The following is a 26,260-nucleotide window of genomic DNA, read 5'->3' as shown; positions in this document are numbered from 1 at the left end:
ATAAACAATACTCACTCACTGAAATTTACTAGCAATTTTAGAGTAAAAATTGTTCCTACACCAAACTTTTTGGGTTTTTTATACAAAGAAAAAGTAAGTTTTATCTTGATTTTCTGGTACTTGGTCTCACTCAGCTTTATTATCTTTCTAAAACACCAAGAACCAGGTGTGCCTTCAGGAACAGGGTTGGGAAACCCTGATTTAATGGATTAAATATTATAGAAATAATTCAACCTTGGTTCAGGCATCAAACTAAACTTGTAAAAGTTATTTGATGTACATAAAAGGCAAGTCTACTTTAATTTATTGTTGAAAATAAAATGTCAAAATATGAGTGCAATAACATTTCAACATCATCCTATTTCAGATGCTTTATAGATCTTGTTTAAAAAAAAAAAATTCACTTATAAAGCCAATACTCACTCACTCACTGAAATTTACAAGCAATTTCAGAGTAACAATGGCTTCAACACTTTTAGTTTTTTTTATACAAAGAAAAAAATAAGTTTTATCTTGATTTTTCTGGTACTTGGTCTCAACACCAAACAAACCATTATAGAAATGCTTCAAACTTAGTTTTGGCATCAAATTAAACTTGCAAAAGTTATTTGATGTACATAAAAAGTATATTAAATTAAGTCTAATTACATTTTTTTTTTTGCCAAAATTAAATGTCAAAATATGGGTGAAATAATATTCCAATATCTTCCCATTTCAGATGCTTCATAGATCTTATTTAAAAACAAAAATACGCTTATAATGTGGTCCAGGGTCACAAATGACCTTATTTCTGTATATTAAAGATAGGTTAAAAATGAAACCAGCCTTATGTGACAGAACTGATAACCAAGAACACTTGAAGTGAAGATGAGCTCCACATGGAAAAGAGCTATGGATGAAGATTAGCTATGAATGAGCCACTCATGTGTTCACACTTAAATGAATACATTCATACCTTCACGTCAGCGGCTGGCGTCTTCACAGGAGTGTGCGCTTCAGAAGAGCAGAGCTTTAATTACGAGCTGTCGAGAAGCCCAACGTCTCCTCCTGAGGAGAGAAATGAGACACGGTGAGCTGGTGAAAATGTCAGACATCTGACCGCACGTCTTCAGAAAAAAAGAGGACACTGTGGAGAAGCCGTTTTCATGCTGTCACGCTCTGCTCAAGACATTATAGGAAAATCCCAAGTCAAACAATGAAGAAAAATAGAATATTTATAATTCTTAAAAATAAAGTGTGGTTTTTGCAGGTTTTTCTGTTTGAATGCAGATGCTTTATCTCCTTTTTGCCAGGTAATTAGTTTAAAATGTATTTGAAATGGGCTGCACGATGGCGCAGTGGGTAGCACGTTCGCCTCACAGCAAGAAGGTCGCTGATTTAAGCCTCGGCTGAGTCAGTTGGCATTTCTGTGTGGAGTTTGCATGTTCTCCCTGTGTTGACGTGGATTTCCTCCGGGTGCTCCGGTTTCCCCCACAGTCCAAAACACATGTGCTACAGGTGAATTGGGTAGGCTAAATTGTCAATAGCGTATGAGTGTGAATGAGCCTGTATGGGTGTTTCCCAGTGATAGGTTGCAGCTGGAAGAGCATCAGCCGTGTAAAACATCATTCCGCTGTGGCGACCCCAGATTAATAAAGGGACTAAGCCGAAAAGAAAATGAATGAATGTATTTGAAATAGGGAACTAACAAAAGAATTACACAGACAATTTAAGAAACAATTGAGGTGAAATGTAAGGTGTATTGTGGAAGTTGTGCTTGACACATGCCATTTCATTATTTACGCTTGTGGTGTTGGATAAAAGCTTTGCTGTAATTTCTTCACAGCAGAAAAGATGTAGCTTTTTTATTTCAATGACTTTTCGCAGAAAGCTTTAGACCTTTTGTTTAACCCTCAGCTCATTTCACGAAATGTTTTAGTAAGAATTTTTTTACAAATAATTATAAGGTAAAACACTAATTTTATTTATCTTTTAAATACGTTTTGTACTTGGGTCGTTTTGGACCCCTGTACACAAAAAACGTTGGGTTGTTTTAATTAAATATGGTAAAATATGGACAAAAACAACCACTGGGTTAAAAAGTGTCATCTAAATTAACTAAAGAAATTAACTTAACATTATATTTTTTAAAGTGTTCACTTTACTACAGGAAGTGCATTCTCAGATTTCAATTTTAAAATACAAGCGCAAACTATTTATTTTTTCTTAATGACTAACACAGATGAATTGTTCACCACAAAACTAGCACTGTGAGCTAATATGGTTAGACCATATGGTTAACCATATTAATACATATTATTATGGTTAATATATATTGTTGATTTTAATATGTTGTTGAAATTAATATGGTTAAATATATTAACCATATTATTAATATGGTTAATATATTAATACAAATTAATATGGTTAGCACAAAACTAGCACTGTGAGCTAATATGGTTAGACCATATGGTTAACCATATTAATACAATATGGTTAACCATATTAATAGGTTTATTTTCTTGGGGACTTTAATGAAGTACATAAATGAACTATTATAAATAGTTCACTATTATAATTATAAAAAATAAGTTGTCAACTTAATGGTTCAAAGTTAAAACAGGTTTACTTACATGCAAAGAAAAGCCAACTAATTGTTTTTAAAGCAACAGGTTTACTCACTTTTATTAAGTAAAGCAAATAATCACTTTTTATAGTGGACAAACCCAACTACTAAAAGGTGTAATTTGATAGAGTTTGACAGAATTTGTGTAAATGATGGCAGAATTCATTTTTGGGTGAACTCTCACTTTAAATGGATCATTCATTCATTCATTTTCCTTCGGCTTAGTCCCTTATTTATCTGGAGACACCACAGCGGAATGAACTGCCTACTATTCCGGCATATCTTTGGCGTAGCAGATGCCCTTCCAGCTGCAACCCAGTACTGGAAAACACCCATACACACACCTACATTCACACACAAACATACACTGCGGCCAATTTAGTTTATTCAATTCACCTATAGCGCATGTCTTTGGACTGTGCGGGAAATTGGAGCACCTGGAGGAAACCCACGCCAACACGGAGAGAACACACAAACTCCACACAGAAACGCCAACCGGCCCAGCTGGGACTCGAACCAGTGACCTTCTTGCTGTGAAGTAACAGTGCTAACCACTGAGTCACCGTGCCACCTTTAAAGGGATATTTCATTACTTGATCCAAACTAGTTAGAGTTTTTTTGTATCTTTAAAAGAAGATATTTTGAAGCTGACTTGCATAGTAGCAAGTACCAAGTCAATGGTTACAGGTTTCCAGCATTGTTCAGTTCAGTCGTAGGCTACATCTACGTTCAACATGCAAAACAACAACAGCAACAAATTCTAATTACTCTGAAACAAGTCAAAGGTGAGTAAATGATGACAGAATTTTTAAAGGGGGGAACTATCCCTTTAAGAATCCTAAAATTAACCTTTTGAATAGCCTGCTTAACCTGTCTGTGTGCTCCATATTCATTAATTTGAGGATATAAGATGAAAAAAATGAATTTCAAACCCAATTGTAACTCAAATTGAGTCAATGCGATGTCGTCTCTGATTCAAAGTGGCTGTAAAAAAACGCCTACGGATGCGGTGACGTCGCGTGAATACATCAGGTAACGTTAGCAGGACATCGTATAAATAGGGAAAGTTTCCGAGCAACCCAGCGAAACAATAGCAAGCGGCAGCAAGAGCACAAGAGCTGGAAAAAGCTAAGTAGTAGATAGCAGACTTTTTACTTCAGTTTGAACTTAGACTAACACCAAAGCATTCAGCACCATGGAGAGCATCCGAGCCGCGGTTTACCTGAGCGTGTTCCTGTCGCTGCTGAGCGTCTGCAGGGCGCAGATTCAGATGCAGGACAGCCGACTGAGCGACCAGGACGAGCAGTTCATCAAGAGAGACCTGGTGAGTGAACTAACATCATATAACTACAACTCAAATACACACACACACACACACACACACACACACACACACACACACACACACACACACACACACACACACAAAATCATGTTGTTGATCACACTGCTTAACTGGCTGTATGTAAATAGTCTGGCACAGGATAAAAAAAACATTTACATTTAAAAAATGTAATTGCGACTTTTCATTTGATAATTCCGATCCTTTTTCTTTGCCATTCTTGATATTTCCCCCCTCACAATTTAGAGAATTTAAACTGCAATTCTGAGGGAAAGTCAGAAGTGCGACTTGAGGGGGAAAGGACAGGAGTCTGAGTTATCTCTCACATTTTTATCGCTTATTACTTGCATTGGTATTTCCCCCCTTTTTAAGGTTGATATTTGGTAATATAAACTTGCAATTCTGTAAGGAAAAAGTTACAATCGTAAGAATTACTATATGCGCAATTACTTTTTTATTCCGTATAGAATTGTTCTACGCCTCGTAGTCTAGTAAAAACAAATGGTGATAAATAGCATAGCCTATTGGTTCGTAAGGGAACAATTTTAAGTGCAACTAATGATGTTGCCGTTTAACCACACCAATTAGAACATAAATTAAATTACCAAGAACCACTGGTGCTATATAGAATTTAAACTGGTTCCCGTATAATTACGAGCGAAATATCTACTGACCACAAGGAACCGCCGAAGAACCAAAATTTGTTTAGTGTGGGTACATTTTTACTAGAAAAATATTAGGCTACCTGTTTGTAATGTTTCTGTCTTCCGATTGAATGCTTCTTCTCTCCGTTTGTGTCCAGGCTGAGGCACTCGATGAACTTCTGGATGGAGATCAGGATAATCGGATATCTCTGGAGAAAAAAGCAAGCATCATTCCCAGGGTAAACCTTCCTCCACTTTTGTAGTTTTCTCAGAAATTACGTTCAACAAGTATGGCAAGCCGTTTTTAACGTTAATTCATTAAAACGTTTCATACTATCCTCTTAAGGTCCAAGGTGTTTTTTTTTTCATGCATTTTTAAATTTCTCCTTGTTGTTTAGGGTTATTGTAACCTAATTAGAATAAAAATCTAAGTATCATCTTTTGATATGATGTACTTTTAGAGAAAAATGATGCCCATATATGTAGACTCGTGGTCCAAACTTTCATAAAACACTTTTTCCTGAATGTTTTTTAATGCATATATAACAGAGTTTTTTTTTACTTGCTTTGACTATCGTAAAAACAGTAAAAACAACAATTTGTCCCATTTGGGGTTTAAAAATAGGGTTTGGGACATTTCATATGCTGCAAAACAGTTGCGGGATGACACTGTATGTCTTCAAAGTATTTTAAATAGCCACCTAAGAGCTAAAATGTGCTTTCCACGTATGTGGACACTCAAGCCCTAGGAGGTTATACATATATTTAAGCTATACTATTACAAAAGGTAGTGCTTATTCTACATGTTAAAGATATAGTTCTGAGAAGTAAAACATCTGTTAATTAACAGTTGCATGACTGTAAATTTGATCATACAGTTCCTCATTCATTGTTGTTTTTCCTATTTTCTTTGGAAACAAACTGAAGAGAACCTTGATCTCTGACTCTTGATCCAACACATTTTGAATTTAAAACTCTAACTCTGTCTAAAGTTAGTTAATTAGCTCTGTAAAATTAATTAGTTCAGTAAAAAGTAATGAGCTCCCAGTATACTAATGTTAATCCAAGTGCACTAAAAAGTGTACTAAAATTTTTATTAGTGCACATTTATTAGATACAAAACGTTGTTAATCACCTTCTATGTTACTACAATTTTAATTGAATGCTACACATTGCTGTGAAAAAGAAAGAAGTCTAGAACGATACGAATAGGTAATAGAAACAATTGCAAATTTTAGTGTCAAATAACTACTAGCTACATAATGAATAACTACTAAATAAAATGTTATTAGCAATAGCATGCAAACTAATCAAGACTCAACAGATTGTATCAGTATCTAGATGACAGATCCTCATAGAACTCAAAGGCAACAATGTGAATCAAAGTAGTGCTACTATAATATATGAGTAGCCTACATAGGTTAGTTAACAAAATAGTGTACACAAAAAAACACTCCACAATCGATCTGTGTTGGGACAACAAGCGGGAATTAAGTTAGTAATTTTACAAATTTAAGTTGATTGAATATAAAACAATTAAGTTGTTCCCAAAACACCCTTTTTTGAGAGCAAGTATGGTTAACGTAATAGATAGCATGAAAACTGATCATACATTTAAAGGATAAGGACAACACGGCTTGCCAAATCAACTCAGAGATGCTTAAATAAATGAAAAAGATGACAAAAAAAATACAAATGTGATGTCCAATGTCTGATAGTGTGACGTAGGGGAGCGGTGTGCCATGAAACACGGACCGCGCATCGGACGCCTGTGTGACTGTATGCGAGGAACCGCCTGCAACACTTTCTTCTTGCGCTGCTACTGATGGAGCTGGCAGAAATAATCTGAATCTTCTCTCTCAGGCTAAACTCTTGACAGCAAAGCTTGAGTCTGACACCTCATTTGTTAACAGTTTATTGTGTGAATTTTCATGGGTGGCGTACTACTGACACTGTTGTGTATCTTGCTGAACTCCTGTGTATATGATTAAACCGGTTTATTTTCAGTTAATAAAATGTCTTTATAAGGCTCACTCATTCTGAATATCGTCTAATTGAAAAGTATGTCTAGGTTCTCTGTGAGATCATTTAAATGTGTTTAATAAAACCTGTAAAACACTGTACAAGGTTTGAACTGAGGCATATTAGCATGTGCATTGGTCAATGATCAATAAGGGCCATCCGCTGAGAGCCGAAAGGGTGATCAATTAGTTGAATCATCATTAATCATTGGTTTCTATACTGTAAATGTTCCTGGTTGTCATAAATTTGTATGTTAAATCAAATTAACCTAATGAGTTATTTTAACCTAAATGATAATAAACTGACTTAGGCTTGCATAACTTAAAAAAATTAAGTTAGAAACTTGATTAGCTTCATGATTAATATAAAATATGATCATAAATGTGTTTTTTACAGTGTTGCAAGCATTTCTAATGTCAGTACCTTTGGCTTAGGTTCAGATGACCCATATAAGAGTCATTTTATAAGCATAGTTCACTTGCAGAAGATATTGTTTTCTTTTAGTTTCTTCTTTTGTACACAAAAGACATTTGAAAAAATAGTATTTGAGTAGTATTTGAGGAAAGAAATTTACAGGGTTGGAACAATTTGAGTAATCTATGATAACTGTTGACAATTGCAATTTGGTGTGAACTACCACACTGGAAAAAAGCTTTCACTCATCCAATTAAAAATGATCTAATTATATCACTTGACCCACTGAAAATAAATAATTTGCCTTAATATTTTTTATCTCCATGAGAACAATTTTATATAACCTGTTATAAGCATATATGTTTTGTTGAAGGAATTAAATTAAATCCTTTTTAGTTCTGAACAAAAAGATATAGCTTTTCATTCATCCAATTAAAAAATGTAGGGTAATGGTTTCACATCTAAATTTGATCACTTGAGCCAATAAAAATTAACCATTTGCCTTAGACATTTTTTTAGGTCCATGAAAGTACACAGCACACTGAGTATCCGTTTATACGCATGCACTCGCCTGTGTGAATAACCTTAAAATTTTACCTTGGTATATTTCTTAGTTGAGCTCTTAATCTAAAACATAAATCTTTTACTATGTTTTGAACTTAAAATGTATTACTTGAAAAATAAAACAAAATAATATTAAACTGAAATGAAAGATAAACTTTAAATTGAATGAAGTACTGCTTGAAAGTTTTTTTTTCAGTGCACTTTAAATTTTACTACAGTGCTTAATTTCATTTATGACATGAAAATATTTAATACCCTCACATTTTTGTTGATTTACTGTTTATTGAAAACGCCCAAGCAGAACAGTTACCTTGACTTTGTAAACGTTCATACTATGTTGTAATGGGCTATATGCACAGCTAGTGTTTTTCAGCCAATGATAAACTTCTGGTGAAAGCTTAATGTGACCATTTTCAGTTTCATAAGGTTCCTTTTACAGCATCAACTTGGTAATGTCATTGAAATACATTCAGTTAAATAGACTTCAGCATTTGTTCTTCAAGCATAAAACAAGATGAAATACAGTGTAAACACTAGCGCAGGCGAGCGCTGAAACTCCATTGAAAACACTGCAGTAAAATAAACTGTCATATTTTCAAGACATGGCGGGGATAATGGAATTTAATGCAGTGCTTCTTGTCCGGTCTGAGACCCACTTTATATCATATATCTATAGTATAAGGCAGTGAAGATCCCTGATTTTTAAGGAAATCAGATCTTAAACGTGGCAGTTTTATAATGGAAAGACAGTTTACCGGAAGCTCTTGGGCTGGCTGACTGAAAATTAAAAGTCTGTGTGCATATACTCCATTACCATAATTGAAATGCCAACATTTTACATGTTGTGATTCTCTGATGTAGAATTCTATAGCTAAATTAATCTCCATTACGAAGGTTACACAAAGTTCCCATTTACTGTCAATTGTAGTGAGTTGTGATCACGATTTCTTCAAAATGTGAAAACTTTAACAAGCCGGAATCTTGTGTGGCGTAAACTCAACTTTGTCAACCTATTTTCAATGTGGAAGTAAACTGTTTTCTGCAAATGTCTTGTGATTCAATGGTAGCCTATAGAATTTAGTAAACAAATGTGTTTATGATTACTTAAATTAAAATACCACATGAAAAGGTGTCAATCAGCATAATACTCTGTTTTTGTACAAATAAAATGGCTGAAAGCAAATGAGACCGGAAGTGTTGCACAGAAATGGTAAAGTCTAGATAGGATACAGCTGTGGATATGCACGTCAATATAGCATATTTTTTTATGACACTGTATAACAATAATTAATATTTTTACAGTACTGTGATGGTTGGGTTTAGAGTAGGGGTAGACATTTATTTATTTATTTATTATTTACATTTATATAAATAACATAAATAATAATTTGTGCAACTATTGTTTTTATTTCGTCACTGTAGGGTTGGGGGTAGCCGTTAATAAAATACAATAAATGTGAAATTTAATAAATAATATAAATCATTTTCGTTAACTTCCGGCCGCAACCATATCTCAAGCAACAACTCGCATAAATGGCCACAAACGCCCACTGATGCTAAAACATGAGGTGAATTTAGCAAATGTAGCATTTTTCGCAACTTTTTTATATAAAAAAACTGCCACACGTTTATATTCTTTCTTAATTTAAGAAAACAAACATGATAACGAGATACAGGTCGAAAACTAAAGTCACATCCAGATTTACAGAGCAACCCCCTCTGTCTTTTAAATCTTCTTTAAACAAAGAGGATTAGCCTATACTGCAAGATTTGTCAACAGGCTTGACATCATTATAAATTCAACTAAATGTTGTAAAGGGACAGATGAGTTGTATAAAGAGAAATCTGGCCGCGATTAATCCTAGAAAATCTCATCAAACCGCTTTCATCAGGGATGATCAACAACAATCTCCTGTGACGTAAAAGGTCTGAACCAATAAACCCAACGAGCCTTTAGGGCAAAACTCGTAGCAGACTCGCAACTAGAGCAAGCTTTAGCCTACTACACGCGAGTAGTTTGTAAATATAATGTCAAATTTATCTACACTTGTCGTAGTGCTGCACTTTGTTGTATATATTTACTTTGAAAGCAGTGGCGTCGAATCAAGACCGCCGGATTACCACCCAACTGGATTGTTTATCGACAACCCAACGGAAGCGGTGAGTTGAAAAATCGCGCGTGCGTACTTCAGGCTGCAGATTGACTGGTAATCGTAAAATGTGCTGTTTATTTCAGACAAGAGTGCCAAAATTTAAAGACAATCTTCAGAGACAAGTCCTACCCATTTTAAAGAAAAAGTTCAACCGTTTGCCAGGTGTTTGTAGACGTCTGAAGAGGAGGAGGATAACAATTTTGGTAGGCTATTTCACTTCTGCTTACTTTGATTCTGTAGCCCATATAGTAACAAACACTGCTGTTTTATAAAATCTGAAAAGGGGCAGTTCACCCACAAATCATATCATCATTTAACGTTATTTAGCCCTTACCTGCTTTAAACCTTAAGCTTAATTTGCTTAACACAAAATATATTTTGAAGAATGATGGAAACTGTAGCCATTGACTTTCATGTTATTGTATTTTCTACAATGGAAGTCAGTTTTTACAGGTTTTTATCCTTCAAAATATATTCTAATGTGTTGAACTGAAGAAAGAAAACCCAAAGAAACTGTAAACCAATTGAGGCAGAGTAAATAGTGAGTATATTTTAATTTTTGGGTGAACTATGACTTTAAAATAGATTTAATCTTGAAATTTAAATGAATGTTTTGGTTACTTGTGACACATTTGTATTCTGACTGCCATGTGTTATTAATTTGAATTAAATTTGTAAATGACATGTCTGGAAACTCCAGCTGAGCAATTCCAGCGTTATGAATGTGACATTTGCAGTAACAACATATAAATTCACAGACAAAGTCTATGTTATCATTATATTAAAACATCTGTTTATATTTTCCAAATCAACTGACCACAGAGTTAAGGGATCAGAAAAATGTCAATCTGTAAACATGTAAAATGTTTTAAATGAGGAAAATAAACATGCGCTATGGATGTGACCAAAAAGTCTGTGTGTTTGCAGTATACAACATACTTTGTTGAAATTCTGTGAATTAAACTGCACAACCCAAAAGAAATAATGCTAATCAACAGGATAAGGGTTGGCTCTCTATAGAACAAAAATGAGTGATTTTATTTTATTTGACAATTTTGCATTTATGAGGAACAATCTTCATTATGGATGAGACAGATGTGAAATTGGCACCTGTGACTTTGGTAAATCAAATAGAATTGTGTAAAAAAATTAGCATTTTTACAGTACTGTAAAATACAAGCCTACAAAAAAAAATGTAGAAAGGGTTTCGCTATTTTGGTGAAAACATATATATATTTTTTCATGGCAAGGTTGACATCTGCATGGAATTGCTCAGCTTTAGGTCACTGTGTGGAATTAAACAAACTTAATCTACATTTGAGAATAAATATTTCTTACCATTTGTCCTTTTCTTTCTCTCCACAGTGCAACACTGAAAAGTTCTGTTCTGCGATGAAATATTCTCAGCATGGCCACATCTGCTCCTGCCCAAAACGATCAAAGTGCTCTCATTTCTTTTTATGGACATTGTGACCTCACTCTTTCTCTCTCTCCCTCCCTCTTTTAAAATAAAATCACAAAATACATAAAAGTCATTCATGAAACAATCATGTGACTACAGAAAATTCCTTATCCTATTTATTCCTCAGTTTTATCAACAGAGGACAGGAAGTGTCACACATCATTCATAAAAATACACTGTTTACATTTTAGGTAGATCAGTGAAGTTGACTACAGGACAAAGTCGGACCAAATTCACATGGTTTCTTTCATAAAATGTGGAGTTTAAATAAAATAACCACCATTAGCCTTAACATACATGTATCATGTTGTCAAACCAATCATTATTGTAAATAAAAATGTACTTTTATACCCAAAACCAGTAGTCTTTCTGCAGATGATGGCAGATAATCTTGTGTTCATTGAAATTTAACCATCGAATGCCTGTGAAGTGCTTTAAAATGAAACGTTCCAGAATGAACAATCTCAAGCTGCTTCAATATACAGTACAATGCATTCTTGCATATATCAGTCAGATGTGTTTACAGAGCTGGTATAGATTACGAACCAAGCCATTTCTTCACATACTTTTCATTAAAAAAAAATCTCTTTTTCACTCAGGAGGGCAAAGACTTAGTAACACTATGACCAAAAAGAAGAAAAAAACCTAACAAAGAGGATTTAGAAGCATCTAAAGAAGAAACACTTTAAAATATATACTGAAAATAAAGGATTTTAACAAACGACAACTGCACATTCACGGTTATTCAAATGAATTTTAAGGCTCCAGGAAGAAACAGGTCAATGTTAATGGATGGATGAGTGCGTCAGTTTAGAGCAAGTGAGGAAAAAGACATGATCTGTAGCACTTTCCAAAATGAACAGAGCCAAAAAAATAACACCTTGTATAACATAAACCCATAATAACAGAACAAAAAATGACCGTAGAGTTCATTCTCAGTTTAAGAAAATACTTGATGTGCTTTAGGGATCATTTAAAACATGCAACACACACTCTCATATTCGTTCTACACACACCACCTTCACAGCATTTGTAAGAACAGGTATATGCAGAGCTTCAACAAAACAGAGACAGGACTCCAATCTTGCATAATGTTTGCAGATTCAAAATGGATGTTCACATCTATTCCACTGGAGAAGTTAAAGTTAAATCCTGCACAGAGCAGCGGCCACGATTAATCTCAGTCTGGGAAGTGAAAGCACGACGTGTCTGTTCAGAGTCTTTGTGCATCTAGTCAGATAATGTCTGGAAGTCTCTGTGGGCTGTTGGGTTATGCCCTTTGCTGAGAGTCTATAACAACAGGCCCCCGAAGCCCCTAAACATTTAGTATTGTTCGTTCGGTCAACTAAATAGATTCTATCTGCCTCCGGACCTTGTCTGAGGCTTGGCGGTCAAGCGAGCGTTGCCTGATCACCACCATTATTGCAAAGACAACAGTGAGAGCCAGCATTGTTCCTTCGAATTTCCAAAACAGATGCTCCTCCATTTTTGTTGAGCGACAGCTGGATGGAAATCGAAGAGAAAGAGAATTAGCTTAGCATCAGGCAAGTTGTGCTTATTAGGCAAATCATTGTATAATGATGGTTTGTTCTGTAGACCATCAAGAAAATAATATTGCTTAAGGTGGCTAATAATATTGACCTTTAAATGGTTAAAAAAAACTGCTTTTATTCTAGCCTAAATAAAACAAAGACTTTCTCCAGAAGAAAAAATATCATTAGAAATACTGTTAAAAATCTTTTGGGAAATATGAAGAAAAATGTACAGGAGGGCCGATATTTTTGACTTCAACTGTATATGCTAGGGCTGCACAATATATCATTTCAGCATCGATATCACAATGTGCACATTCACAATAGTCACATCGCAGGATATGCAATGCTGAGTTATGATTAAAGTTGACCAAGAGAAACTGTTTAGAACACATGAGAAGTGAACCTGTGAAGTTATTGCACCATAATGGAGTGAAAGATTATCAGATTATCAAGATTATCAGATTATCATCAACGCTTGACAGAGTTTAAAGTATTCAGGCACATATAGTATTCTTTAATAAAGAATACTTTTTTATGGAATTATTTATACAGTAAAGACTTTTGCAGTGTTATTTTACACTGATTATTCAAATTCTTTACTTGAATACTATGTGACTGCCCTGAAAACTATAAAACACTACTATTATCACACTACTATTGTCTTTGCGCTTTTGTATTTATTACATTTCATGCATACTGTAATTAACTTCCATACAGAATTATCCCAATCAATTCAATTTAATAAATTCTTTCCAAATAGCAGTTTAAATCATCTGGTGAACTTGTACATACAGTATTTCGCAATATTTACTACAGAAAAACTAAATATCGCAAGGTCTGATTTTTCCAAAATCATGCAGTCCTAGAACATGCATTAAACTGTAAGTTGAACTTGTGAATAGGGGGGAGTTGGGTAAACTATTTGCGTAAAGTGTTTCCATCCCTGAAAAACAAATGAAAAAAAAAAAAAAAAAAAACTTTTGGGCAAATTAATGCAAACTAGAGAACCTGAATTATCAGAAGACAATTGAAACGGTGACATAAACTTGGAATTAGGGCTTCATGATATTGGAACACTTTGACATAGCAATATTTTTTCTCTGCGATATATGTTGCGTTATAAATAATATATTGTGATCTAATTTCACCAGATGACTTAACTCTTTTTGCAAAGGCTTTTGATCGATTTGGATGATTTTATAGGGGAGTGAAATATAAATATATTTTTAGGTAATGTATAATATACATATAATAAACAAAAAACAGTCATAAACAAACACTGCAGAGAAAATATTAAAGTGAAATAAACCATGCAATATGGTTTTGTGGAGAGTCTAACAGTATTCAGGCACAGAAATTGAATAATCAAATGTGAATTAACACTGCATAGTCTTCAACATGTAAATGGTTTGATAAAAAGAATCTTTATTAAACTTCTTTATGCTTTATTAAAATGCTTTGAACTCTCTTATAGTCACAGGCCTCAAAAACATGCACATGATTAACTTTCACTCTATTAAGCTTAAATTTTGCAGAGTCTCCACAAATCTCATGTGTTTTGACCTGTGGTTTCTGGTCATCTATAATCCCAACTCAACCCTGCATATCTTGCGATGGGACTATTGCAGACACACACATTGCGATATCGATGCTCAAACGATAAACTGTGCAGCTCTACTTGGAATTGCAAGAAAAAGTCAAATTCTTTCTTAATTTATCATCCCATTTTAAGCTGAGTTTTTACTCAGAAGTGTGAAAAATTCCAACATAATGACTCAACAAAACAGAGATTTACATTTATTTATGTTTTGATGCCATATCAGCAGCATTGGCTACATTCATGGCAACACAAGTAGTAAAAATTCAATATAGAATTTACAATCATAATGGTTTCTTAATAATTAATTGTACAAAAGAATATACAAATAACAAGATCACTGATAAATTTACAATTTTTCAATTACATCAATGATAAATAATCTAACGTTCCTCCAGATGATGCCGTTTTAAGATATTTCCAGAATAAAATCATTCTCTGATATCATTTAAAAATATACATTATATTAAACTATGCTTTATCGTCAAAATGTTTTTATACAAGTCACAAATTGCCTTTTTTGTACCCTTTCAATAAATATGCATGTGTAAGTCTTGAGTGGCCCATTCTACATTGTTTATGTACTACCTGATCGTTTTTAAAATGATATTATTTTATTTACTTTGTACAATTTGCTGTTTATATCCCATTCCATTAACAACACTGAGTGATTTAAACTGAATTAAGTACAAAAAAAATGCCAAAACTGTATAAACAGTTAAAAGTATAACATTTTAGCTATTGTGAAACCAATGGGACTTTTTTTAATAGGTTTGCCTACAAGTATATGGCTTCAAAGCTTGGCGTTGTTAGTCAAACAGACCAAGACACACATTTTAGATGGAAAGTCACTGACCTTTTGTATTCATCTCTGTTAGACTTTGTGCAGTTGATCTTTTCTATAAATCCAGTTTGGCTGCAGGCTTGTATCGTTTTCTGTGAAGATTACAAAGGGCTTACAAGGCAAGCAAAATAAAAGAAAATGCATATATATATATATATATATATATACAAAATTATATTTAAACATGTTAAATTAGAATGTGGTTATTGTAATAAATCACCTGGCAGCATCTCAAAGCATTTGCATGCAGACATGCGCTGCATCCTAATTTCATACTACCAATCTTACAGAGCATTCAGAAAAAGAAAGTGTGTGTCCCAAATCAAAGCATGTTGAAAACGAGTATAGCGGCACGGTGGCTCAGTGGTTAGCACTGTCACCTCACAGCACGAAGGTTGCTGGTTCAAGTCCCAGCTGGCCTTCTGTGTGGAGTTTGCATGTACCTCCGGGTGTTCCGGTTTCCCCCCAGTCCAAACATGCGCTATAAGTCTAATAAGTGGATGAACTAAATTGGCCGCAGTGTACGAGTGTGCATGTGTGAATGCAAGAGTGTATGGGTGTTTCTCAGTACTGGGTTGCAGCTGGAAGGGCATCCGCTGCATAAAACATATGCTGGAATAGCTGGTGGTTCATTCCGCTGTGGTGACCCCTGAAAAATAACGGACTAAACCAAGGGAAAATAATTAAATAAAAACGAGTATTCCAAAGTTACTCTGGTGGTCTACTATTTCTGGTAAAAACTCGACTAATACTTCCTACAATACATTGCGTGTTGGATATGAATTCGAATAGATCTACAGCTAACAGTAAATTAGCCGTTAAACTACAGTTATGATGGATACGCACAACAGACGATTGAGTGGAGAGTCTTAGGTAAAGATGTATGAACGATAATTAAATATTATCTAACCTAAAAGGAAAATATTTATTTCTGTTATAGTTCATCTGCAACAATATCAACTTTTAGAAAGACGCATTTGGAACACCAGATTAACCTGCTACTGCATCTGCAATATGGTAAGAAAATTACATTTGTAAGTGAGAAGGACAGTTTAGAGTTTATTGCCATATCAGCTTCAATGAATATTCCATGGCAAAACAAAACACATTTAAATACAGTTTAAAAATAACAATTCTATAACACATAGATTTATACACATAGAAAAGACAAATAACCCAGGCTTTCACGCATTTAAGACCTTTTTAAGAGCATTATGAATGAATTTTCAGACTTATACAGAGCAAAACGCTAATGATTTTTACTAATGGCCAGTGGACAAGATTTTGACTTGCCCTATTAGCACAAAATTTAGCTAATTTAGCACAATTTTTGAGCTAATTTACCTTACATTTTCTAAATTTAGCTATTTCTTAGCCACATATGTTTAATATGTAACCAGCAAACCCTGGTTATATACACACACCTTCAGCTTAACCTTTCTTACAAAAAAAACCCATTTCAAATGAATGCACAACAGTCACTGGGTAGCTATAAATACATAGAAAACTTAAATGTTATTGTAAGAAAGATAATTAAACCATTTTGGTAAATAGAGTTAATAAATTTACCTTTGGTTGAAAGTTTTATTGAGATGAATTGTTGGTGATTGGATAGGTGTTGTTAGCCCGATTGTGTGGCTTTACATGAAGCAAAATTAAGATCTGTTTAATATTAAGACCACCAACACTATATTTCAGTGAATTTTAATTTGTTTTTTGAAATTCAAGACATTTAAGACTTTGCAAGAGCCTGCAAACACCCTCTAACTATTTTAAAATAACTACAAAAAAAAGTTTTAATTTACTTTGGATAGAAGCTCCATAATTGTTAATAGATCCACATTTAAAAAAGAAGTCTTTCCAGAAATAGTTTTAAATATGTAAGAAATGTTGATGATGTGACAAGATGATTGACAGGTCATGTAACTAGTCAACAGGACGTTCCATTAATGAGGAATAAATATGACTAAAGTTTGCACACACTTCTGTTACACACTTAAAGTATGTGCATTGGGATGCAGCAATCAAGTATATACATTTACACTCCATTCGGGAATCTTACCAACTGCAAACCCTCGCATACACTGCACTCTTTAGCCACCACAAACTCCTCCAGCTGCCAACATGGTGCAGTCATCGCCTTTGTCACTGCAACTGCAAGACAAACACAAGGATTATTATTACATGAACTTGAGCCACTCTATTAGTCTAGACTCTAGAATCTGTGATTAATTTTACCTGCTGTCTTCTCATCGCTAAGAAGAGCTGCTCCGAATACTCTAAAATAAAAAAATATGAACATGAAATGAATAATCACACTCATTCATTTATTTTCCTTCAGTTTAGTCCCTTATTTATCAGGGGTTGCCACAGCGGAATGAACCGCCAACTTTCCAGCATGTTTTACACAGCGGACGCCCTTCCAGCCACAACCCAGCCACAACCCAACGCATACACTCATTCACACACACTCATAGACTACAGCCAATTTAGTTTATCCAATTCACGTGTTCATGTGTTTGGACTGTGGAGGAAACAGGAGCACCTGGAGGAAACCCACGCCAACTCGGGGAGAACATGCAAACTCCACAAAGAAATACCGACTAACCCGGCCGGGACTTGAACTAGCAACCTCCTTGCTGTGAGGCGACAGCTCTATCCACTGAGCCTAATCAAAATCAAAGCCTTTGTGTTTCATTCCGAAAGAGAGAATTTTGAATTCATCGCCATTTTATATTGAAATATCTAGCTATTTCATGGACCAAATCTTCAACATTATATAAATATTGCTTTTCTGTGATAATAATAATAATAATAATAATAATAATAATAATAATAAAAGAAGTATGACAATAAAAAGACATCAACAGGTTGGCGCCAATAGCCTAGTGGTCAAGTGCACCGACATATAGCACCATGGTGCTCACGGCGACCAGAGTTCGATTCCCAGCTCGAGGTCCTTTGTCGACTCTTCCCCTCTCTCTGTTCCTAATACTTTCCTGTCTGTAACTTCTACTATCCTATCCAAATTAACACATCTACAGCAATAAATATTACATAACATAAAAATCTGTTTACTTTTTATTTTTCCCCAATTTCTGTTTAACGGAGAGAAGATTTTTTTCAACACATTCCTAAATACAATAGTTTTAATAACTCATTTCTAATAACGGATTTCTTTTATCTTTGCCATGACGACAGTAAATCATATTTGACTAGATATTTTCAAAATACTAGTATTGAGCTTAAAGTGACATTTAAAGGCTTAACTAGGTTAATTAAGTTAACTAGGCAGGTTAGGGTAATTAAGCAAGTCATTGAATAATGATGGTTTGTTCTGTAGACCAGTGGTTCTCAAACTGGGGGTCGCGACCCCTGCGGGGGTTGCAGAATAATTTCAAGGGGTCGCGAGTGATTTAAAAATGGTGTAATTTTCAGTGATTATAGTATATATTTTTCAGTATTACAAGTGAAAGCTAATATTTTCAGATTTTTTAAAAGATATTTGCACTTGAAAGACAGCGCTCAGGAACAGTTTAAAACTGTTGTCATGTCAACTTGCAGCAGTAAACAAAGCCTGCAATGCTTGCCCCGCTTTCGCGCTCTTCTTATTGGCCCACTGCTCTAGAACTAAACACGAATGGATTGGTTAAAATCAGCTGTCAATCACTAAGCCAACGCCTTCTGCCTTCAGATGACAGGAGCTACAACTGCGAAAATGTAAAGCGCTAAAGATGAGAATGGAAACAACACTGACAGATTTTGTTTTAGAAACCACCTAAAGCTACAAATAATGGCACATCTGATTACTGATGATGTAGTGAATGTTAATCCACCATCTACACTTTTCAAAGAGTAGATAAAAGACTTCCATTTGCTTCAAGTCTGCTTTGAAAATAAATAAAAGCATTCACTGTAAAGTCTGTGGGACAGAATTTTCAGGCAACCGTTTGCCCCATCTACACATTTTAAGCACAAGAGGTTCTGTTTAATCCTTCATTTATTTGCCAGACGCTGTCAGCACGGCAAGTGGCAGCTATATGTAAAATTTAACACTACGTACACCATCGCAAAAGGGCTTGCATTGACTAAGATTAAACTAATATTGCAGCTCATGAAAAGACCGGTATTGCTATTAAAATGACGTATGCAAATAATAAGGTGTGTCAAAAGCATCTGTGCAATATCAGACACCAGGCATGAGAACACAGCACAGTTATCGTTAACAGATTCATTCATGTCAAGCAGTGCGTGCAGGGCCGGTGAGCGGTTCTTCCGTGTATCTTTTGGTCACTCAGTTGTGTTATAAAAATGTATTTTCTTGTGATAACGGGAATTCGTTGAGGCATATTTTCCTCACGCATGCATATATATATTTTTGCTTGTTAGTTTTGATAAGTGTTGATTTCAAATGCAATAAATCTGTTAATAAAACTTGTAGTAACGGTGCGATAATTAATGGGTGCGACTAAATTTTGGCTGGGGGGCCTACATTTTAAAAAGTTAGGAGCACCAGTACTACCAAGCAAAAATGTTAATTTCAAGCCCTGTAATATATAGTAAATATAGTTAAAAAGCTTAAAAGAAGTTATTTTTATTGTTAGGATATGCTTTGGTAGAGGGGGGTTGCAAGTTCTTGACGATCTTACATTGGGGGTCGCTGGCTTTAAAGTTTGAGAACCACTGCTGTAGACAATCTGAAAAAATATATAGCTTAAGTGGTAATAATATTGAGATTAAAAAAATAATCAAAAACTGCTTTTATTCTAGCCAAAATTCAGGACACCCTGGAGTACTTTTTGAAAAAATTTGTGTGTGTTGAGCATCAGTTAAGCCAACGTTAGCACCTGTCAGCTTTAATTGTGGGAAAAACTGGACAATTTAGAGCTTTTGTCAGATAATTACAACTTCCGGGTTTAAAATAATTTTTGGGGCGGGATCAAAATCGATGACGTAGTGCAAATCTGCTAGTGGAGTGATAACGCGTCAGTTTCTCATTATTATTCATAGTGAAGTTTTCTTATCCTATGAGAAGACCTTGCTTCTTCATTATTCATGAGAGCATGTGCTGCCCGAAAGCAAGGCAGACCTGCCAAGCTGCAAGACCCGATGACTGGGTGAGACCACGCACGGCACGGGTCGTATGTGTTTGTTTCGATGATCCACAGGGTTTGTTGCATGTTTTTAACCCACGATTCTGTCAGGGCCGATCCAGAAAGCATTTTTGTCAAGAGAGCTGTCCGAGATTTGGAGAATGGTGGACATTCAGACACATCGCCTATCCTTGCTGCTGTGTTCGCCTATGTTTAAAATCCTCCAGATTACCGGCAGGGCTAATGGTTGAAATAGACAGGGAAAGAGACCTGCTGCACTGCTTTCCACTGTGTCTGCTTTAAGGCCCGGGGTTTCAGGAGAAGTCTTCCTCATTTATAATGTTTATATAAACACGATTATCTTTATGATGATATAACAAATTGTGGTTGTGTGTATATGAAATTACGAATAACATATATAGCAGGACATTAAATTACTTTCTGTTTATTTTTTCGATTTTTAACTGCATAAACTATAAAATCATGGGTCTCCTCACGGTTTGTCTCATTTTGTGAGCCAACCGACAACAGTTGTTCGACCCCCCTTTTTCCTCTGCTCTGCCAGCCATGCAACATGAAGCATTTTTTTTTAAATATTCTGAGGTAGACTTGAACTGAAAAGATGGGGGTTTCATGGTTTCCCTTTAATCCAGAAGAAAAAAATATTATAGGAAATACTGTGAAAAAATTCCTTACTCTGTTAAACATCATTTGGGAAATACTTAAAAAAGAAAATTCACAGGAGAGCTAATAATGTTGACTTGAACGGTATGTTCAAATCTTTTGTTTCTGTTGCAATACTGACATTTTTGGGGGAACTTCTCATTTGAGTAAATGACCGTAAGTGAGTCTCATGTTTCATTAGGAGAAAATCACTTATGAGTATTTATTTTTCTCACCTAAGAGACACTAAGCCCCAGAATAAAGCGTGTAGGGCCAGGATCCTGGGTCTCAGACACGACATGGGGATCCTGCAGTCACTCTCCATCACTCCGGTGCACATGCGCTTAGAAAACAACACGACTGATGTTCACTGGTGGTTCATCGTCACTCAGAGTTTCTTTTCCTTAAAGCAAACATCCAAAGTCTCTGAGGGAACAAATTAAAAAAAGTTTAATGAGAATGAATGTCATATAAGGATCAGTGACGAGTGTGTCAAATTAATTTATGCAGAAGTGATTTTATATGCATATACAGCACATTAAATTGTGTATCGTTTAATTTACTTGAGTGAAAAATGAATTGGTAGCTTAATAGATATAATATAGAAATAAAACAACATACTTTTTATGACCTGTACTAATAGAATTATTTAAAACAATATAAGGATCATATGAAGTTTGATTATATTTTACGTAACTTTTAATTTATTTGCTGACAAAAATGACTATTAATTAGACTTTTGCCATCCTTAAAGTTTCTAGCATGTCCTCAAATGATTTTCGCCTTGTTTTTAGCATTTCATTAAATTAAATATTAAATTTTGGTGACCCTTGGCTACAATACCAATTTCATGTTATATGGGTAATGTGCATTCCTAAGCACTTCCAAACACTTCTTTTGGATTTTCTCAATATTAATACTTTTTTAACTCTGAGATTCCAGATATTCAAGTTGTACATCAACCAAATATTGTCACATCATAAAAAGGTATACATGAATGTAAACCTCATTTAATTATCTTTCAAGTGATGTATAAATCTCAGTAAAAAAAAAAAAAACACTTAAGGTTTCATGGTATTTTATGTGGATTTATATGCGATTTTTTAAAGCAGAGACACCCAAAGTAGGGCCTGCAGGCCAAAGTTGGCCTATTGTAACCTTTCATTTGGCCCACCATTCCATCTGACATAAACTTTACTGTTTGTTTTATTGCTGAGCTACAAAAAAAGCAAACTGCATTAAATGTTTCAATTAAATGTTGTAAATGAATCAGATTTTTAAAAATGTAAATACTGAGACTCGACAGATAGAGGACTATGCAGAAGACATTGGAGAGAAAATCAAGGCAAAAACTAGTGTAACTCCATTCTGTTATAAATGAGATTGTTTTTACTGTAATAAGGTTATTATAAAATGTAAAACAAATTATACTGTTTTAATTAATATGAAGCAGTGTTTCCTAATTCTTTTTAAATATTATTAAATAGATTGGGAAACTACCCATGGCAACTAGATTTACATTCGGCCCACTAGCCTCAATCAAGTTTGGTTTTTGGCCCTTCATGAAAAAAGTTTGGACACCCTTGCTTTTAAGACTCCCTATATTGTTTACCTACACTACTTTGAATATTTGGTGTAAAATTGTATTTAAGTATAACAACATTAGCACTATTTAATTGAACGTGAACAGGGCCACACTTTGATAGCCATTGCCCGCTAATATGATTTCCCCATTTAGAACTTGCAAATAAAATTTTTCTGAAATTATATTACAGAGAAAGTCTGAATGTGTGAAAATAAAACCAACTTTACTTCAGTGTCCAGGGTCGCATATAAACTATTGTTAACGGAATTACATTTTAACCGCTGTCTTCTGTAAATGACGATAAAAAGATATATGATGGACATTTTTTTCTAAGATAAAATTAAACTATTCTAATGTACAGGGAAAAAGTCCCTTAAATGCTTTTTTGATGCTAGAAAACCCGGATGATTCATGAAATCTGATAAGGACAGACGGTCAGAAGGTAACAAGTTCTAGATTGTCATGATCTCATTATCTAAGCTTTTTACATTATATGATAACTAAACAGACAAAATATACACATAAATGTAACCTTATTCATTCAACTTTTAGGTGATGTATGAATCTCAATTTAAAAAATATTACACTGAAGGTTTTGTGGTATTTTATGTGGCTTTATATTCTCACATTCGTTCATTATAAGGCTCCCTATACTGTTTACCATGCGACTTTGAATATTCCGTGTGAAATTGTATTCAAGTATGACTTCAAAACAACACAAGCACTATTTAATTGACTGTGAACAATGTTGTACTTTGATAGTCATTGGTTGCTAATATGATTTCCCTATTTAGAATTTGCAAATAATATTTTTTTAGAAATTATGTTATTAAGAAGAAAGTCTGAATGCGCCGAATGACTTTGCTTCAGTGTCCAGGGTCGCATATAAACTATTGTTATTGTTAACTGATTGACATTTAATGGTTGTCTTCTGTAAAAGACGATAAAAATATATATGATGGACGTTATTTTTTCTAAGATAAAAATAAACTATTCTAATGTACAGGGAAATGGTCGTCTAACCTTTTTTTTTTTGATGAAAAAAAAAACATTTGATTCATAAAAACTGATATAGACAGTCGGGCAGAAGGTAACTTCAGTTCTACATTGTCATAATCTCATTATCTGAGCTATTTAAGTTACGTGATGACTAAACAGACAAGCGACGTGTTAAAGAAAGATCATACAAAAACATCGCCTTTTAATAACAAAGTATACAAGACACTTCCACGTTACGTTAGTTCGCCAAGTTAAAGTAAACTAACGTTAACGTTACACAAGTCGTTTTACTAAAAGATACTAAGAAAAATAAACAGAAGCAACTAACATCTCACTTTTTTAACAAATATAACCATCGAAACCAAATAACAGTCATCAAAAAGATATTTACATCCTCTTTACTGTGTTTTCATAAATAACGTTAGTTACTGAAAATCACCTACCGTAAAACAAACACAAATTCAACGTTTGACAAAACAATTCGTCGAATAAAACGGCCTGACTTCACTCTTCTGTCATCAATAATACAGACTCGTCACAGCCATGAGTTCAGTAGTTTCGTAAACAGATAAAGTCTTTTAAAGCTCCAGCCAAACACGGTCCACATCAGCAGGAACACGCAGTACTGACCCCAGATCAGCCGATCCCAGAGGTAGGCCCATCAGAAGATCTCCGAAACACACGGCGGGCTTTAAACTCTGGATACACACACACACCACTGTTATAAATGAATAAATAACAAAAATGCGCTTATTTACGGAGTCCCCTAGATAAGGGCCTGTCTGCCATTCCACAGCGGAGAGAATTACGTCACAGCCGAATGTGGACGCTTTCGGGTGAGCTTGAAGCGTACCGCCATCTCGTGGAGCGGCTCCCGTTTAGCGTCTGGAAATAAATGATGTTTAATTGAAACCTAACATGGGAACTTTGCTTGAGCTGGACGTTTAACGAGAATTCTAGTCAAGTTTACTCGGGTTAGCTCTGTACTTGCTTTCTAATCCACCTTTAAGTGTTCTAACACCTTGTGGTGAACACTGTTTTTTTTATTTTATTGATGGACATACAGTTAAAGACTACATTATTAGCCCTCCTGTGAAATTTGAATTCGTTTTCAAATATTTCCCAAGTGTTGTTTATGGAAATAAGACTTGAAAACATTTTAAAAACATAATAGCTTTAATAACTAATGTTGTTTGACTTTGCCATGATGACAGTATAATATTTTACAAGTTGGTTTGCAAGATTTAGTTTACAATTGAAGTATGCTAGCTTAAAGTACAATTTAAAGGCTTAACTATGTTAACTAAGCTAGGATAATCAGACAAGTCATTGGACAACAAATGTATACTCTTAATAATGCTGACCATAGTGTTTGTCCAATTTTTTTTTAATTAAAAGCCATAATTTCCCCAGAAGATAAATATAATCGGCAATACTGTGGTTTTTTTCTTGCTCTGTTAAACATCACTTAGTAAATATGTGAGAATTATTACCTTTTTCACAAGACAGATAACAATTTTGTCTTCAACAGTGTATAGACTATTCTATAGGCTGCATCTATTTTAAGAAGTTAAAAAAGTGTGATTCTTTAAAACTTTATGATACATTTCTGAGGCGACACGGTGGCTTAGTGGTTAGCGCTGTCGGCTCACAGCAAGAGGGACTCTGGTTCGAGTCCCGGCTGGATCAGTTGGCATTTCTATGTGTAGTTTGCATGCTCTCCCCATGTTGGTGTGGGTTTCCTTCGAGTGCTCCTGTTTCCCCCACAATCCACATGCGCTATAGGTGAACTGAATTGGCAGTAGTGTATGTGTGTGAATGAGTGTGTATGTTTCCCAGTACTGGGTTGCAGCTGGAAGGGCATCAGCTGTGTAAATCATATGCTGGTTAAGCAGGCAGTTCATTCCGCTGTGGCGACCCTTGATGAATAATGGGACTAACACGAAGGAAAACGAATGAATGATTGAAATATTGATTTGGCTTTGAATAAAAGGAATAAATTATATTCTAAAATGTGTCAGAATAACAATTTAACAAACATCAAATAATATCATATTATATTAATAATGTCAAGCGCACCGTTCTTCTCGATTTATTCTATTTGTGATCAAATACAAGTGCCTTGGTGAGCAAAAATGTCTTTTTTCACACACAAAAAATACATAAATACAATTTATAACCCAACCCTAACGTGTCACACATACATTTATACAGACAATAGTTATATTAAGGTTTATAGTTATATTTAGGGTTCAAATCTATCAAATCTAATTACTTTCTAATGATGATAATTATTATTCCCCCATCCCTCTCTGGGTTAAGTTTTGGGTTATGGGGTTTGATTAACCTTGTAAAACCTAATTAAGACAAAGTATTATTTACACTTATCATTATAAAGATATCACACCTGTTTTTCATAAACAAAATCTGGATTTATTCATTTTCTTACAATCATGTCAGAGTTAAACATACATATTACAGATCAAGTTACCTCTCACATTAGCAGTTACCAATCATATCAATGAGAAAAAAATAAAGCTTGTTCGGTTTAAAGGGACTGAAACGTCTTTGTGTTTGTTTTCAAATGCAGTCGAGTAGAAACAAATGCCAGAAAGGAGAATGACAGCGTGTGTTGGAATCAGATGCAAGGGGAAAGTACATGTAGAAAAGGTTGCCTCAATTGTACAGTCCAGTTCTGTCCATTAATGCCATGTGGAGTGGCCTAAACAAGTCCACCG

The 26,260-nt window shown here is 34.6% G+C and overlaps 3 protein-coding genes across 4 annotated transcripts; 2 read left to right on the top strand and 1 right to left on the bottom strand.

Moving 5' to 3' along the window:
• Positions 1-3,755: 3,755 nt before the first annotated feature.
• Positions 3,756-6,718, top strand: cart4 (cocaine- and amphetamine-regulated transcript 4). The gene is made up of 3 exons (XM_056480537.1): positions 3,756-3,929; positions 4,750-4,830; positions 6,310-6,718. Exons 1-3 carry the CDS (start codon positions 3,801-3,803, stop codon positions 6,415-6,417), a joined length of 318 nt encoding a protein of 105 aa, XP_056336512.1. The 5' UTR covers positions 3,756-3,800; the 3' UTR covers positions 6,418-6,718.
• Positions 6,719-9,511: 2,793 nt separating this feature from the next.
• On the top strand, positions 9,512-11,563 carry si:ch211-191i18.4 (uncharacterized protein LOC799350 homolog). Its single transcript, XM_056480128.1, has 3 exons — positions 9,512-9,751; positions 9,828-9,947; positions 11,110-11,563. Exons 1-3 carry the CDS (start codon positions 9,620-9,622, stop codon positions 11,215-11,217), a joined length of 360 nt encoding a protein of 119 aa, XP_056336103.1. The 5' UTR covers positions 9,512-9,619; the 3' UTR covers positions 11,218-11,563.
• A 377-nt stretch (positions 11,564-11,940) lies between these two features.
• jtb (jumping translocation breakpoint) lies at positions 11,941-24,328 on the bottom strand. 2 transcript variants are annotated; one of them, XM_056480126.1, is made up of 6 exons: positions 23,966-24,328; positions 21,175-21,364; positions 17,421-17,461; positions 17,245-17,336; positions 15,195-15,274; positions 11,941-12,708 (listed from the first exon to the last, which is right to left on the bottom strand). In XM_056480126.1, the coding sequence occupies exons 2-6, from the start codon at positions 21,276-21,278 to the stop codon at positions 12,552-12,554; spliced, it is 474 nt and encodes a 157-aa protein (XP_056336101.1). In that variant the 5' UTR covers positions 21,279-21,364; positions 23,966-24,328; the 3' UTR covers positions 11,941-12,551. The 2 variants fall into 2 exon arrangements, with proteins under 2 accessions (XP_056336101.1, XP_056336102.1); XM_056480127.1 differs by having other exon boundaries at positions 24,153-24,328.
• Positions 24,329-26,260: the final 1,932 nt, after the last annotated feature.

Source organism: Danio aesculapii, chromosome 19 (assembly GCF_903798145.1).
Source record: "Danio aesculapii chromosome 19, fDanAes4.1, whole genome shotgun sequence".
Lineage (NCBI taxonomy): Eukaryota > Metazoa > Chordata > Actinopteri > Cypriniformes > Danionidae > Danio > Danio aesculapii.
Note: the sequence above shows the minus strand (reverse complement) of the source record. Positions and strands in the feature narration are given on the sequence as shown.

Excerpts from the sequence above, each read along its gene's own strand:
- jtb (XM_056480126.1), bottom strand. The coding sequence starts at position 21,278 with ATGTGCACCGGAGTGATGGAGAGTGACTGCAGGATCCCCATGTCGTGT. Across the intron at positions 17,337-17,420 it reads TAGCGATGAGAAGACAGCAG|TTGCAGTGACAAAGGCGATG; the intron begins GTAAAATTAATC and ends TTTGTCTTGCAG. Across the intron at positions 15,275-17,244 it reads TATGCGAGGGTTTGCAGTTG|AAAACGATACAAGCCTGCAG; the intron begins GTAAGATTCCCG and ends TAATCTTCACAG.
- si:ch211-191i18.4 (XM_056480128.1), top strand. The coding sequence starts at position 9,620 with ATGTCAAATTTATCTACACTTGTCGTAGTGCTGCACTTTGTTGTATAT. Across the intron at positions 9,752-9,827 it reads TCGACAACCCAACGGAAGCG|ACAAGAGTGCCAAAATTTAA; the intron begins GTGAGTTGAAAA and ends TGTTTATTTCAG. Across the intron at positions 9,948-11,109 it reads GGAGGAGGATAACAATTTTG|TGCAACACTGAAAAGTTCTG; the intron begins GTAGGCTATTTC and ends TTCTCTCCACAG.
- cart4 (XM_056480537.1), top strand. The coding sequence starts at position 3,801 with ATGGAGAGCATCCGAGCCGCGGTTTACCTGAGCGTGTTCCTGTCGCTG. Across the intron at positions 3,930-4,749 it reads AGTTCATCAAGAGAGACCTG|GCTGAGGCACTCGATGAACT; the intron begins GTGAGTGAACTA and ends GTTTGTGTCCAG. Across the intron at positions 4,831-6,309 it reads AAGCAAGCATCATTCCCAGG|TGTGACGTAGGGGAGCGGTG; the intron begins GTAAACCTTCCT and ends AATGTCTGATAG.